Below are 14,215 nucleotides of genomic sequence, written 5' to 3' on the forward strand. Positions count from 1 at the left end.
ATTGCAGATGGTTGTATGAAATCTAAATGTCTATAGATAACAATGATCAAGAAAAACTTAATGACATCACAGTTTCCGTTTCTATTAGCTGACAGGACAAGTTGTTGGCACTTCATATGCAAGATAGAAAATTAAACATGTAACTTTCAGAACTATATTCCATAATATGATAAATTTCATGTACAACAACACATAATATTCAAACTTTGACTGTACAAACACTAGAGTGAAAGAAGTAAAGGAAATGCTTGCTACAACTACCTTTCAAGCGCAATAGAGAACTCCAGATCGGTCAACTGAGAGAAGAAAAGAGAACCAACTGTGTACGTAACAATAAGACAGCCAATTGTTTATTGTATAGGTTAATTCATTTCAACTTGAATGGAAGGAACCTTTAGCAACTAATTAGAGGCCAAATTTCCTAAACCTAGAAAAGTAGAAAAGCTGTTATATTTGGTCTAAGGAGAAACCTTATTCTTTGTTACCGTATCTCTTTGCAATAATAGGACGCACATCATCAGCATCAGCCAATGTCTCTAGAAAGGGAAGTAATGACATCAGTGCACAATCTGATGGATCATCAAACCAACTCTTTATGGGGATACCATTATTCACTTGCAAACGGAAAACCTGAAATGCGTTGCGAGAGTGAAAGTATTAAACATCAAATGCAGATAACATATTTCTTCCCTTCCCCCATCCAGGCCAGAAAGTACCCAATAGATGTTTAGTATGGGGAATGGGGCAAGGGAATAAGGTCGTTATTTTCTCTTGTTTGAGTGTTGAAATGAGCAGAGAAGATGCTGTTCCTTTTAAATGTAAAATAAGCCTTAACCCTGGGCCAAAGTTAAGTCGGAATAATTTTGAAGATATGACGGGGAAGGAGGATGAACACTTCCCCCTCCTTCCCTTCTCCTCAACAGTCCCGAGTTTCAAAATAATATTGTCATCAGACATCAATACTAAACAGAAACAGAGAACTGCTTAAAATTAGGGAACTAAAAGAGATATATTGTTGAAAACTTGAACCAACAAAGGAGAGTGATATATTGTATACCTGAGGTGAATTATCAATTATGACAACTTTTGCAAGATCAATACCCAATATAGTAAGATCTTTTGTGTAATTTCCATCTGAAAACATGCACGACTCTCGATACAAACGGCGAGAAATAAACTTTTCATCTGGATCCAATATATCAAGTAGTTGATTTGCATAAATGCTTTGGCTGGCTGTAAAAATAACTACCTCAAACATATCTGATACTCGCTCCAAGAATTTGTGGAGGAAAGGCCTCTGTTTTACGTATACTATGTAATCTTTCATATTGAAGAAAATGTTAAAAGTGAAATCTGCATCATCACAATGCTCCAGCGTAGAATGAACAAGGGTCTCTGCACATAAAGAATGCACGACGCTAGAGTGAACAGAAATTTCATAAATATTTTGGAAATAAAACATAAAAAAGAACGTGAAAAATCGAACTCTTATCAATAAAATGATGTGATACATCATTCTCTCAAAGTTTTTAGTTGAACTAAGTGAGTTTTAAATTAATCCAATGAATTCAATCTAATTTAGTTGTGTCAACTGTAGTGATTTTTTTTTTTTTTTGCATACAAGTACAAACCAATATTGTTGCACTGGCAAACTTTGATATCAGCACAAAATACTATGAAGCACGGACACTCCACAGATTAGACGTGTCCCGGTGTTGGACACGTGTCGTGCCTGACACCAACACAACACGACACCGGCACATAATTACACTGAATTATGTGATTTTCTCAAATTATTAGCAGTGTCGGCGTGTCAGTGTTTGTGTCGTGTCCAGTGTCTGTATTCGTGCTTCATAGGCACAAATCAATCGAGCTTGCTGTTTTCTACTTTAAAAGCGATAATTGTTTCTACTAAATTTTTGCTAATTTGAAGTTAACAATAGGTATAAACTTTGACAACACCTCTAGTCAGTCATGCTTGCTGTTTTCTACTTTAAAATCAAACTTTGATATGAACACTAAGCATCTGATTCTTATGAAACTTTTACTTGGTACTGTTATCATGAACTTTATTTATTGTTGAAAGAATTGAAACAGCAACAGTATTAGCAATACCAAGCTATGCATTGAAAAATATATATACATATCTTCTTTGTAGATTAAACACCAAAAAAATAGAAGATAAAACTAGAAGATAAATCATCCAAAATTTATTCTTATATCTTTAGCAGCTTGGTATTAGCAATACCAAGCTTTGGATTGAAAAATATATATCTTCATTGTAGATTAAACACCACAAAAATGAAAGATAAATCACCCAAAATTTATTCTTATATCTTTAGAGAGACACTGTAAACCACATTTACAAGCAACTTGTCAGCGTACTCATGTCATCATATTCATAAGAAAGGGTGGACTGGACATATGACTCATACATCTTTTATGTCAATGGTATCAGTTTTGCCAATGCTACATTCAATAATTTTATGTTATTAGTAATCAGCACTGAACATGTTAATGTAATTTCTTACCATCTAAATCAAGCACTAGGGTTACTGACTTTCTTCTTGGAGATTGCTTAGGAGCCAATGTGGGCTGGCCATTTAATTCTACTTCTGATAGTTCTGGTAAATTCTTGATAAATGACTGTGGATCAAAGCACTCTGCCTTATCCAAGTCATCTTTAACATTAGACTCCTGGTTGCAGGATCTTATCTGAGCTATAGCAGAATACAAGCTAGCACTTTCACGAACCATAATGGCTTCTTCACATGACAAGATATCTGTCGTGCAGCCAACTTTAGCATCATCGTCATGAGCAGGCAGGATCATGTACTGTTCTGAAGCACAAAACACGGATGGATCGGATGATCCACAATCAGATAGGAAGGTTGTTTCACCGACATCATCATCCAATGAATTTCCACAAAAGGGTAAGCTTGTAATGATCATGTCAGAAATGTAGAAGTCAGACACATCACATGTTTCAAAGTCACAAATATTTCTTCCCTCATCAGCTCCCACTCCTGCCATGTTAATATCACCAAAGCTCCCTAAAAGACAGTCGTAGATGTCAGAATATAAATAATAACAATTAACAACGAAATAGCAATAAAGTAGCCGTACATTGTGATGCAGTCAATTCATTCTAAAAGACACTGGAATGAACCCTCTATAAGAAAGCTTAAGCTATTATGTGAAAACACATGAATGGTTATATATCTAGCACACCCCCCAACACGTGATTCCTTCAGGCTTATATCGTCGACAATGCACAAGACCACTCAACTGCTCAAGCTTGTGGTGAAATTTAACTTTTATTCAGTTAGAGGCTCGGATACCATATTATGAACCCAACCAACTATCCTAGAAGTCCAAGCTATTAGGTCAAACCATTTGATCGGTTTTAAATGTAGCAGAGCTTGAAAACCAAACATATTAATTTGGTCTGCTTGGGAAATCATGCTGGATTGTAAATCCCATTACTTAAAAAATTTTGATGTTTTATTTTATAAAAATCATATTTTTAATCCTAGTGGTATTTTATTATTTAACTATTGGGGTATTAAATAGAGTTGTATGATAAAATCAGAAATAAAAAAGAAAACATATCCAATCATGTTCTATCAGAGTGTCAGAAGCAAAGAAGAACACACACAACACATATAACAGAGTTTTCATCCCTGTACCTTTTTCAGTATAATGTTGTAAATGGACTTCAATGGGCTCAAAAGCAGGAGAAAAAATTGTATCTAAGTTGTCTGTACAGGGATCGGTCAGTTCCTAGAAAAACGATAATGAGTTACGACAATTGTAAATGGAAACAAGTATAGAATATATAATAACATCGTCATTCAAAGGAAATTATAACAACATTTCAACTGAAAAGTTAAATCTTATAGTTGAAGCATCTATCTAGTTGGGAAATGGAAAGTTTCCTTTTATCAAGGAGAGGAGATATAATTCGTTGGTATGTTTATTAGTGTATGCCCAACATTAGTTGACGATGGGGTTTGGCCACCTTCACAAAGTAGATAACCATGTACAACCAGTTTTAAAATCCTGGTATTTGATATTTCCTAAAACTTAATTCTTATTAACCAATGATTGGGCTCAAGTGGTTAATGAGCTCCACCAAAGGATGAAGTGTTCGAGAGAACCCAAGTTCGGTATGGGTGAAACAATTCTTGGCCAAGCTTTACTTACCCTTAGGAACCAGAGCGGAGGGTTTACACACAAAAAAAAAAAATTGATTCTTATTTAGTTAATTTAAAACTCAAACTAGATTAAAACAAAAAAGTTAGTTCTAAAATAAATAGTTAATATTTTGACCTATAAAATATCTCATTTATTCATGCATTAAATTATGGACATTCTACTTTTCAATGTAGGTAAGAGAGGGAGAATATTTTTTAGCTCTTGATTATGCTCTGCTAATGCAAATATATCTTTTAATATACTTAACTGAACATATTGTATCAAGTGCTGGACAACTAAAAGTATAAATTTATTAGACTGGGACGGAAGTCTATGTGGTACGTGCAGGAAAACTTAATATTACAGCAAGAAAGAAATGGGGATATCACAAGATCCAAATAAATATAATCTAATTAAATAAAACCAAACTCTACCATTCTTCCCAGGACAGAGGAACATACAGAAAATTGGTGTTGAGATTCAGAGTCTTCATCTTCCAGAAATTCTTTGCCGTCATTAGATTGATTACTTGCATTGTCTTTAGGTAGCGTCCTTGAAGAAACTATAGACAAATAGCAAGAACTATCAAATGTATGGAATCAAAATAATTACAATCTAAAAACGGCATAAATCAAAGAAGATTGTAATTTGCAAGTGACAGAAAGTGATACTGCCTATTATAACAGAATCAAAATTAACTATATCAAGAACGAAAATTAACAATAAAAAATGGATACACAATTCTATGGGCCTACTTCATATCATACCTGGCCACTTCATTCATCTAAAAAATTAAGTACTTGTCTTTTATACTATTGGAAGATCATAGAAACAATTTTCTCTACTCCACATTTTAATAATAGACTTTTCACACATACAGTTTTGGAAACTCTGATCCGAAGATTCTGATACCTAGCAGCTAAATCTTAACTCCCATGATTTTTATTGTGACAGAAGAACAAATTTATGACCCTATAGAAATTCTGAGGCCACATCTTTAGAAATGCTTTAAAGTTCAGAGCATAAACCAAATTGGACAATTCAACTCGATGGTAAGTCCATAGTTACATCACATTACAGACAGTTCTTTTACCTCCTCTTCTAATTGGCTCCAAAGGCTCAACTCACCTGACCAAGGCAAAGACTGATAAACCATTTAGTCTAAGTGAGGATTTTCTTTTCTTTTTAGTATATTGTGCTATATGTATTTTCTCTCTGTCCTCTGGTGTGTGTCATGTAGTGAGAGATTGACATTAACGCCTTTCATAGAACAACTTGTGAGTAAGTGACTAAGTGTAAGGGTGCGGCAACCTATGCAGGAAGACTTTTTATATAACACAGTCATCTGAGAAGATTCACATTCCTAAATACTACCTCTATCCCTAAATATAGGACCCCCTTGAGTAAATAATGGGAATTAAGAAAGTTGTTGTAGTATTATTTATTGACAATTTGTATAGTTTTACAATTTTACCCTTTATGAGAGAGAACATTAAATGTTTGCATAAGAGTATTAATTACACATTGGAGAAAAAGATGTAACATAATTAGGGGTATGTTGGTAAAAAAATAACTAATGCACTTAGAAATTTGAAAGGGGGTTAATAAAAAGGTACAAGAAAAAAACTCAAGAGAATCCTATATTTAGGAGGGATGGAGATAGTAACATGTACAAGTACATAAATGATCATAAATTACCTTTTTAGTAGAACACTTATATCATATCAATCTTCATTTTAATACTTATTAAGAGAAGATACAAATTAAGACAAAATATAGGCCATGCAAGCCACCAATAAAGATCCTACAAGCAGCATGTTATGTATTGTATGTTGAAAAGCTGTAAAAAGATACCGAAAAAGAACAAATGCAGCAAAAACAAGGGTCCTTCTTAAAGACACTAGTAAGGAAAAAATAAATCACATAGATACTTAGACAGAAACATCAAAGAAAGATTAAAGTTAAGCCATCTCAAGTATCTTCTTACCATCTATACAATTCTGAATAGTTGCATCGAGCTCTGCATCTTGCGCAGAAATCATCATTTTAGAACATGAGTTTTTGGAGATTACTTTTGATTTCGGACAGATTTGAAGATCCTTTCTCTCTGTCAAACAGCTCACACTTACTTTGCTCTTCATTTTTAGGGATGGCATTTGATTTGCGCTTATAATAGGTACAGCAATCTTGCTTTCGGCACATCTGTGGGGAACCAAGGTCCCTCTTGACTGTGAAAGCAGCCGAGGCTGTTGCAAAAAACGGGAACAAAGATACCAAGCTGTGAATTATATAATCCGTAGACAAAAAATATTCATTGCAGATATTTTGATAGAAAAACTGATACACAAGGACCGAGCAATTAATTAGTATTAGCACTGAGAAATGTGAATGTAAGAACAGTAAACTTAAAAGCCAACTCTTTTCTTCTTTGGGTTATAATAGATGATGATATCATTAAGAAAATATAGGTGACGGATAACAAGATAGTACATAAGTATAACAAAATTTAAAATAAATTAGAATTTTAAGAGATTTTAATTCTATCCCGCAAAACCAATTTGTAAGGTAAGGGTATCCATATTTTATAAACACTTTTTACGCCTTATCTCTTTAATAAAATACAAGATGAACCAGTGACCAATCCAAAAAAAATTAAGCTGTAAGGGTAATACTCAAATATTGGGTTTACCCAAATCTTAGTTTGACAAATTACTCAAACATCCAGAAAACAAAGATGAGCATGTATAAAAGTAAAATCCCAAACCTTATATTCAAATATATTTACATTCCATGTCAATTAATTAGGACAAATTACTCGAACATTGAAGACATCCAAGACAACAAAAAAAAAACATGTATAAAGTAAAATTGCAGACCTAATAATGATTTTACCAAGAAGCAAAAAAAGCCTAATGGAAAATGCTTTGAAGCCATATAGAAAACTCAGGACCTGTTTGGATATAAACAACTTATTTGCCGCTTATAACACAATGCATAAGCTATTTTATAGAAAAAAGATAAAATTACATTAAAGTGTTTTTGTATAAACATGATCTTTTCATAAGTTATATAAGAGAACTTATGAAAATAAGTTGAAAACAACAAATGAACAATGTCAGAACTTATGTCAGTAGATAAGCACTAGTATATTGGCCTGTTTGGATTGAGCTTATTTTGAGTTTATGCAAAACATCTTATGCAAATAAATAAGCTTTTATTTATTATTCATAAGCTTGTTAAGATAGTTTATGAAAAAACAACTTATGAAGATAAAATTTTCGTTAGTGAGAGCTTATGAATTAATATAAAAGCTTATTTATTTGCATAAGTTATTTTTCATAAGCTCAATCCAAACGGGCCTAAGTGTATAAAAATGCAAACGTCTATCCATATGTAGAACTTCAGTTAGTACAACTCAATTAGTAGCTGGAGGGACATTTGGTGTATTGGGGTGTGGGTTCCAACTACCAACCCAAGATTCCCACACTTCTCCACACACACTTCAGGTGTATGATTTTTTCTATTTGACCCAAATATATAAACACAAACACCAAATTCGTATAAAAAATATATTGTTGAGCTTCAAAATCAAGTTATAAAAATTATATACACAATCAAAAGTAAATAAAAATGCATATTTTGATCACTTTCTGATGCTTGTTAACATGGCTAGTTAATTTCCAATTCCAATTTTCCAACACACACAAAACTAACCAGAATTCATCCACAAAAAATGACAAGTCAAAATCTAATCACACAAAAAGTGATTAATTGACACACCAAATCTGAAGTCAACTTAGAAAACTTTCATAATTCATAACAAACAAAATATAAAAAAATGAAACTAATAAAAAAAAAATTAAAACTTGATATCCGGTCCAAAAACCGAGAAAACTAACAATATTAACAGTTATGCAACAGAATTAGTTATTTTAACTAACAAAATTAAAAAACAGTTCAAAGATCAAAGCAACAAAAAATAAGTGTAATTTTGATAAAGAAAGTGAATAAAACAAAGTACAACACAAGAAGAGATTGAATACCTTTGATAGAAGCAACTGAACTAAACACTTTCTCTCTCTACTTTCTCTCTCTAAAATTCCATTGAATTTTCGTTACCGCGAGTCAGAGAGAACTGAAAAGAGAAAGAGAGAGAAGAGAAATGGTTTAGTGTATGTTCGTGAGTATGCGCTGTTGGGTAATGTTTTTGACGGCTGGGATGATATCTGGTGATTTCACGGTTGGGAATGTGCCACGTGGAGTGTTGTACCAGCTAAAGAAGACGCGTCGACACGTGCTGCTTCGCGGAAAGAGAGGGTGTGGCGCTGTCATACGCGCGTTGCGGAGTGCGTGGATGTTACTTTCGAGTTCTGTTCTTCAACTTGCTTGGTTGGTCTTTCAAGTTCAATGTTATGGCTTCTTTCTTTCTTGTTCTTTTTGTGGCTGTTAGTGAAGCTTGAGGTCAACTTTGTTGGTCAAATATTTTGCATTTTAGGAAGAATTGAAAGTCTTTTATTTATTTTCTCAATAAAAATCTATTTAATCATAATTATCTTCTGACTTAATTATTTATAGGGATGGACATCGATACAGGTTGGTTCAGGTTCAAACCTTCAAATTAGTTCAACCAACACATGATGGATGAAGCTCTTAACAAAATTATATTAAGGATTATGTTTGGTAGACACCCTTTCTCCCATACCACTCTTGTACCACCCTTATGTGGCATTTCTTTAAAAAAAATATATATATATTATTTATCACTTATTTCCACCAACCATTCTCTCTCCTCACTTGCATCGCCCTCGGTCCCTCACACTCTCTTTCCAACTCTCTCAACCTCTTTTATAGAAATCACTCCCTTTCTCCTCCGACCATCTCGCCGTCGCCCTCCGCCCCAACATCGTCGGACATCTTTATCTCAGTCTCTCTCACCGCCGCCTCCCTTTCTTCTCTATCACAGTAGATCTAAAAACGCAGATCAGTAATAAAAAATGAACCAAAATACAAGGTTGTTGTGTTTTTTATGCGGTCTATGGATTTTGGTGATGGTGGTGACAAAAGTTGGAACTGTTGACGCAGATCTGAGTTTTTTTGTATTTCGGCGTTGTCGTCGTCGCCGGTTTGTGAGTTCGGTGGAGAGGGGGATATGGTGGCCGATGGATAAACCGGCGGCTGTGAGAGAGAAAATGATATCAGTGGTCTATGATGGTTGGGGTGAGAGAGACGAACACGACGGTGGTCGATGGTCGGCGGTCGGTGAGGTAGACAAAGGAAAAGAGAGTGGTTGGATGTGGAGGAAGAGAGAATGTTGATGTGTTGTTCTTAGTTGATTAATAAAATAAATAAATAAAAAATAAATGCCAAATAGGAATAAACATGATTTTTTAATTATAAATATAAAATGCGCCAGCTAAAAGTGGTACAACAATGGTAGCCACCACATAAGGTGGTACGTATATGTATCATTGCTCTTATATTAAATATCAGTTTTTCAGATTGGACATTAACATACTTGTCTTTTTAAATCAATTGTTCAAATCAACTTCTTTTTTTCTTTCAATTTTCCCTCATTTTTTTCTGGTCTAAAGCTTCGTTTGCATGATGTTCATAAAATATTCAAATATTCAAATTTTTAGAATGAGGAGAAATGGAATTATCAAAAAATAAACTCAAGAATTATATTCAATAAAGATCCAAAAACATAAAAGATCAATCAACCAACTTAAAAACATAGCTCTAACACATCAAGATGTTGAAGATTTTTGACCACCATCAAACATATCTTGTCGTTGATGAAGGACATTGATCTAGCATTAGCAAAATATAAAAATGACATAAATCTAGCTCTCAACAACCACAACCCAAACATTTTGAGGGTTAGCAAAACAGTCATGAAAGATTATTATGAGAGGATGGTGTGGTGGTTGAGAGAGAACTTTTGTTGAGTGATGGAGAATGAAGATATGTTGCGGGAAGGAGAAGAATGTCAGATGCAGAGAGAGAAAGTGATAGAGAAGGATCTAGTGTTAGGGTTGTTTCGTTTGGCGTTTTAGTTTTTTTTTGTGGTGCATAAGGCCTATCATTTAACACACATATGGTTTGGTTGGGTTCGATCACCGATGGAAGAAAGAAACCACCCGACCTGAACCGACGTAATCCGCAAATCCAAAAAAGACAACCCATTGGATCCAAAGATCGGACATAATCGGCCTGTTAGCACTTCAATCCATGTGGGTCGATCGGTTATGTTCGAATCGGTCAATTATGCCCAACCCTAGTCTTGATTATAGGAAACATAAAATCATGTTTTGTGGTTTCAAATAGACTGAGGTTCAGTGAATTTAGATGTGAGAAAGACACTGTGAGTGCATTTATGTATTTTTTTTTTTAAAAAAACGAAAACGAAAATATGAATAAGATGATAGAGATAACCACAAATTTACAATGATTTTCCTATCTTAATGTTAATGGATTCAGATCAGGTCTAAATATGTGATCAAATTGCACCAAAGCGAACAAAAGGACAACAACACTAACAGCTTCGCCAAGAGGCAACGGTGACCGGTAAAAAAATAACCTCATTTAAAATGACGTGAAACAATGCTAAAAAGTGGGACAAGAAGACTTCAATCGGATGACAAAGCTCGAGCAAAAAGAATGGAAAAGCACCGAAGTCTAGTACTAAGCCACTCAAGTAGCAAGAAGACAGAGAAGGAGAAAAGGAGAGGGATTGATGGCGACCTCATATTGCGGTAGGTTTGGTCGTCGTCACAAATATAAAGAAACAATGAAACCTAGAAGAGAGGGTGAATCACAAAATGCCAAAATAAAATAAAAATGAGTTAGGAATTCGAGTTTCAATTTCATTCTTCCTGCTTCTTTTTTTCTTCATCTACACAACTCTAATTATTATAGTTTTTGAGACAATAATTATCGGATTTTAGCCGGTTCGGACTTACAGCTTCTTAATTTCCAACTCTCTGTTGGTAGATCTTTGGAGCTTGTTTTTTCTACAGAGAATGTTGCTTCAATTTTCCCTTTGTGGATTGGATATCTCTTCGAAACTCTATGTTTAAGTGCTTAGACACTTGATTTTCTTACTATGAATGTTTTCTTTGATCCTCGGTCTTTAAGACTTTGTTGTGGTAGTAGTATTTTTAGCTTATTTCTCACTTTTTTTTTTCTTGTTACATTGGGTTTAGATATTAGGCCCACAAATTATCTTTGTTCTCATTTTTCTTTCTAATAATACTCTCTTTTATAAAAATTAATCTTGCAAATTCTAAGTCGGAAAGGTGATACATGTTTATATTTAATTTATTTAGACATCCTTATGGTTACAAAAACCCATTTAGGTTGCCTTTTACAGAAATATCTTCCTTTCTTCTCTGACCATCTCGCAGTCGCCCTCCGCCTCAGCACCGTCGGACATCTTTATCGCAGTCTCTCTCATCGCCGCCGCCTCCCTTTTTTCTCTTTCACAGTAGATCTGAAAACGCAGACCAGTAAAAAAAACAAATCAAAATGCAAGGTTGTTGTGTGTTTTATGCAGTCTCTTGATTTTGGTGATGGTGGTGACAAAATTTGGAACTATTGGCGCATATCTGAGTTTTTTTGTATTTCGACGTTGTCGTCATCGCTGGTTTGTGAGTTCAGTGGAGAGGGGGATATGGTGGCCGATGGATAAACCGGCGGCTGTGAGAGAGAAAATGACATCGGTGGTCTATGATGGTTGGATGTGGAGGAAGAGAGAATGTTGATGTGTTACAGCTAAAAGTGGTACATCCACATAAGGTGGTTCATGTATCATTGCTCTTATATTAAATATCCGTTTTTCAGGTTGGACATTAACATACTTGTTTTTTACATCATTAGTTCAAATCAATTTTTTTTCCAATTTCCCCTCATTTTTTCTGATCTAAAGCTTCGTTTGCATAATATTCATGAAATATTAAAAAATTCAAATTTTTAGAATGGGGAGAAATGAAATTATCAAAAATTAAACTCAAGCATTATATTCAATAAAAATCTAAAAGCATAAAAGATCAATCAACCAACTTAAAAACATAGCTCTAACACATCAAGATGTTGAAGATTTTCGACCACCATCAAACAGATCTTGTCGTTGATGAAAGACATTGATATAGCATTAGCAAAATAGCTCTAACATATCAAGATATTGAAGATTTTCTGACAATTATAGGATTGAATGTCTTTCTTATCTTTCTTCTTTTGATCAAACTTTGCATCATTCTTTTCTTGATTCTTGCTAGAACCTTCACCATCCTTATGAGATTGATTGTTCCAGGATTTCTTCCCTTTCTTGAATTTTTCTCTCTTCTCATACTGAGCTTGCAAAGCTTGATCAGATGATACACTTTTTCCTCTTTCTCTATTCCTATCAATCAACCTTAACTCATGTGCTTCAAGACTTGCCTGCAGTTCCTCTATCTTCATAGAATCTAAGTCTTTAGATTCCTCTAGGGCCACTACAATGTGATCAAATCTTGATGTTAAGGTTCTGAGAACCTTTTCCACCTTCATCACATCAGTGACAGTTTCACCATTCCTTGTCATCTGATTTGTAAGATTGATCACCTTATCAAAGTATTGACTAACAAATTCTTCTTCTTCCATTGTCAACACTTCATACTGTCTTCTCAAAGCTTGAAGTCTCACCTTCTTCAACTTACCATCACCAGAATACAGTTTCTCTAATGCATCCCATGTCTCCTACGCGCTTTCATAATGCATGATCTTCTCAAAGATCTCATTGCTTACACTCTGATGCATCAAGAACAAAGCTTTTCCATCTTTCTTTTGCAATTCTTTATGTGCTGCTTGTTGTACATCAGTTGCATTCGCTGCCAGTGCTGGTATCCCTTCATTCACAACTTCAAGTACATCCTGGAACCTGAAGATCACCTTCATCTTCACGATCCATTGATCAAAGTTCTTGTCTTCAAAGATTGGTAGATGCGTAGGAATGTTGTTGTTATGAGTTGCCATTCTTCACGAATTCTCTAACAACAATGAACGAACCAGGCTCTGTTATACCAATTTGATGGAACAATGTATGAAATTAGAATGAAACTAGCACTTAAAACTGTGTTCAATTGAAGAAGATGGAATTGAGATTATGGGTTTCTATGATTTTGAGAGAAAAAAGAGATATGAGTAAAAGACTTGTGTAATTTTATTGAATGAATTGTCATATATTTATAACACATGAGTAAGTATATATACAACTGGACGTTGTAACAAACTCCTCTAACAAACTAACTACCTTGGTTAACACGCTAACCATGGTTTGTTACTAGACTCTGCTTCTGAAGACATCAGAAGCTGCACATCAGAAGCTAAAACTAACTAAACTGAACTACTAAACCAATAAAGATGGGAATGAAAATAAATATTAATTTAATGGTTCAATGAAAAGTTCATGTATCCATTGTATTCCTATAATACTTTAATTCGTCTTATATAAATTTTTAAAAGAAAAAATATCAATTTTATTTCCATCGTATTATCTAATACTCCCTTAGGTCCTTATCATAAGAAAATTTTCAAAAAAAAAATTTGGTCCAATTTATAAGAAAAATTCACAACTTTTAAGGTGTATTAATTGTTTAAAAGATACTTCTCTTTTTAATATTAGTGTGTGTATTTAATGTTTCACAATTTTTTTATGAGGGTATATTTGTAAAAATATTCAAAAAGTTTCTTTAATCAATGATTATATTGGTTTTGATGTTTTTTGATTTTGTTTCTTATAATAAGGACCGGAGGGAGTATGTGTTAGAGGGATCTAAACAATATTAATTCATACTAGACTTTAAACCCACGCTATCGCGCGGGTCTGTTATAGACTCTCGTTCAATATGCAACCATAACAGAATATATTTCCTGAGTAATAACTTAACAGAATATATAGACTCTGTTATAAACATGGAGTACATAGATTATAAATTACGGTAACGGTAATTACAGATGTTTCCTAAGTAATAAACATAAT

The 14,215-nt window shown here is 33.9% G+C and overlaps 2 protein-coding genes across 3 annotated transcripts; both read right to left on the reverse strand.

Moving 5' to 3' along the window:
• Positions 1-117: 117 nt before the first annotated feature.
• On the reverse strand, positions 118-8,399 carry LOC11411659 (CTD small phosphatase-like protein). 2 transcript variants are annotated; one of them, XM_003595517.4, is made up of 7 exons: positions 8,241-8,399; positions 6,185-6,443; positions 4,659-4,759; positions 3,690-3,783; positions 2,532-3,053; positions 1,058-1,395; positions 118-630 (listed from the first exon to the last, which is right to left on the reverse strand). In XM_003595517.4, exons 2-7 carry the CDS (start codon positions 6,351-6,353, stop codon positions 472-474), a joined length of 1,383 nt encoding a protein of 460 aa, XP_003595565.1. In that variant the 5' UTR covers positions 6,354-6,443; positions 8,241-8,399; the 3' UTR covers positions 118-471. The 2 variants fall into 2 exon arrangements, with proteins under 2 accessions (XP_003595565.1, XP_003595566.1); XM_003595518.4 differs by having other exon boundaries at positions 4,632-4,759.
• Positions 8,400-12,363: 3,964 nt separating this feature from the next.
• Positions 12,364-13,209, reverse strand: LOC112419382 (uncharacterized). The gene is made up of 2 exons (XM_024777019.1): positions 12,982-13,209; positions 12,364-12,888 (listed from the first exon to the last, which is right to left on the reverse strand). The coding sequence occupies exons 1-2, from the start codon at positions 13,207-13,209 to the stop codon at positions 12,364-12,366; spliced, it is 753 nt and encodes a 250-aa protein (XP_024632787.1).
• Positions 13,210-14,215: the final 1,006 nt, after the last annotated feature.

This window comes from Medicago truncatula, chromosome 2 (genome assembly GCF_003473485.1).
Source record: "Medicago truncatula cultivar Jemalong A17 chromosome 2, MtrunA17r5.0-ANR, whole genome shotgun sequence".
Taxonomy (NCBI): domain Eukaryota; kingdom Viridiplantae; phylum Streptophyta; class Magnoliopsida; order Fabales; family Fabaceae; genus Medicago; species Medicago truncatula.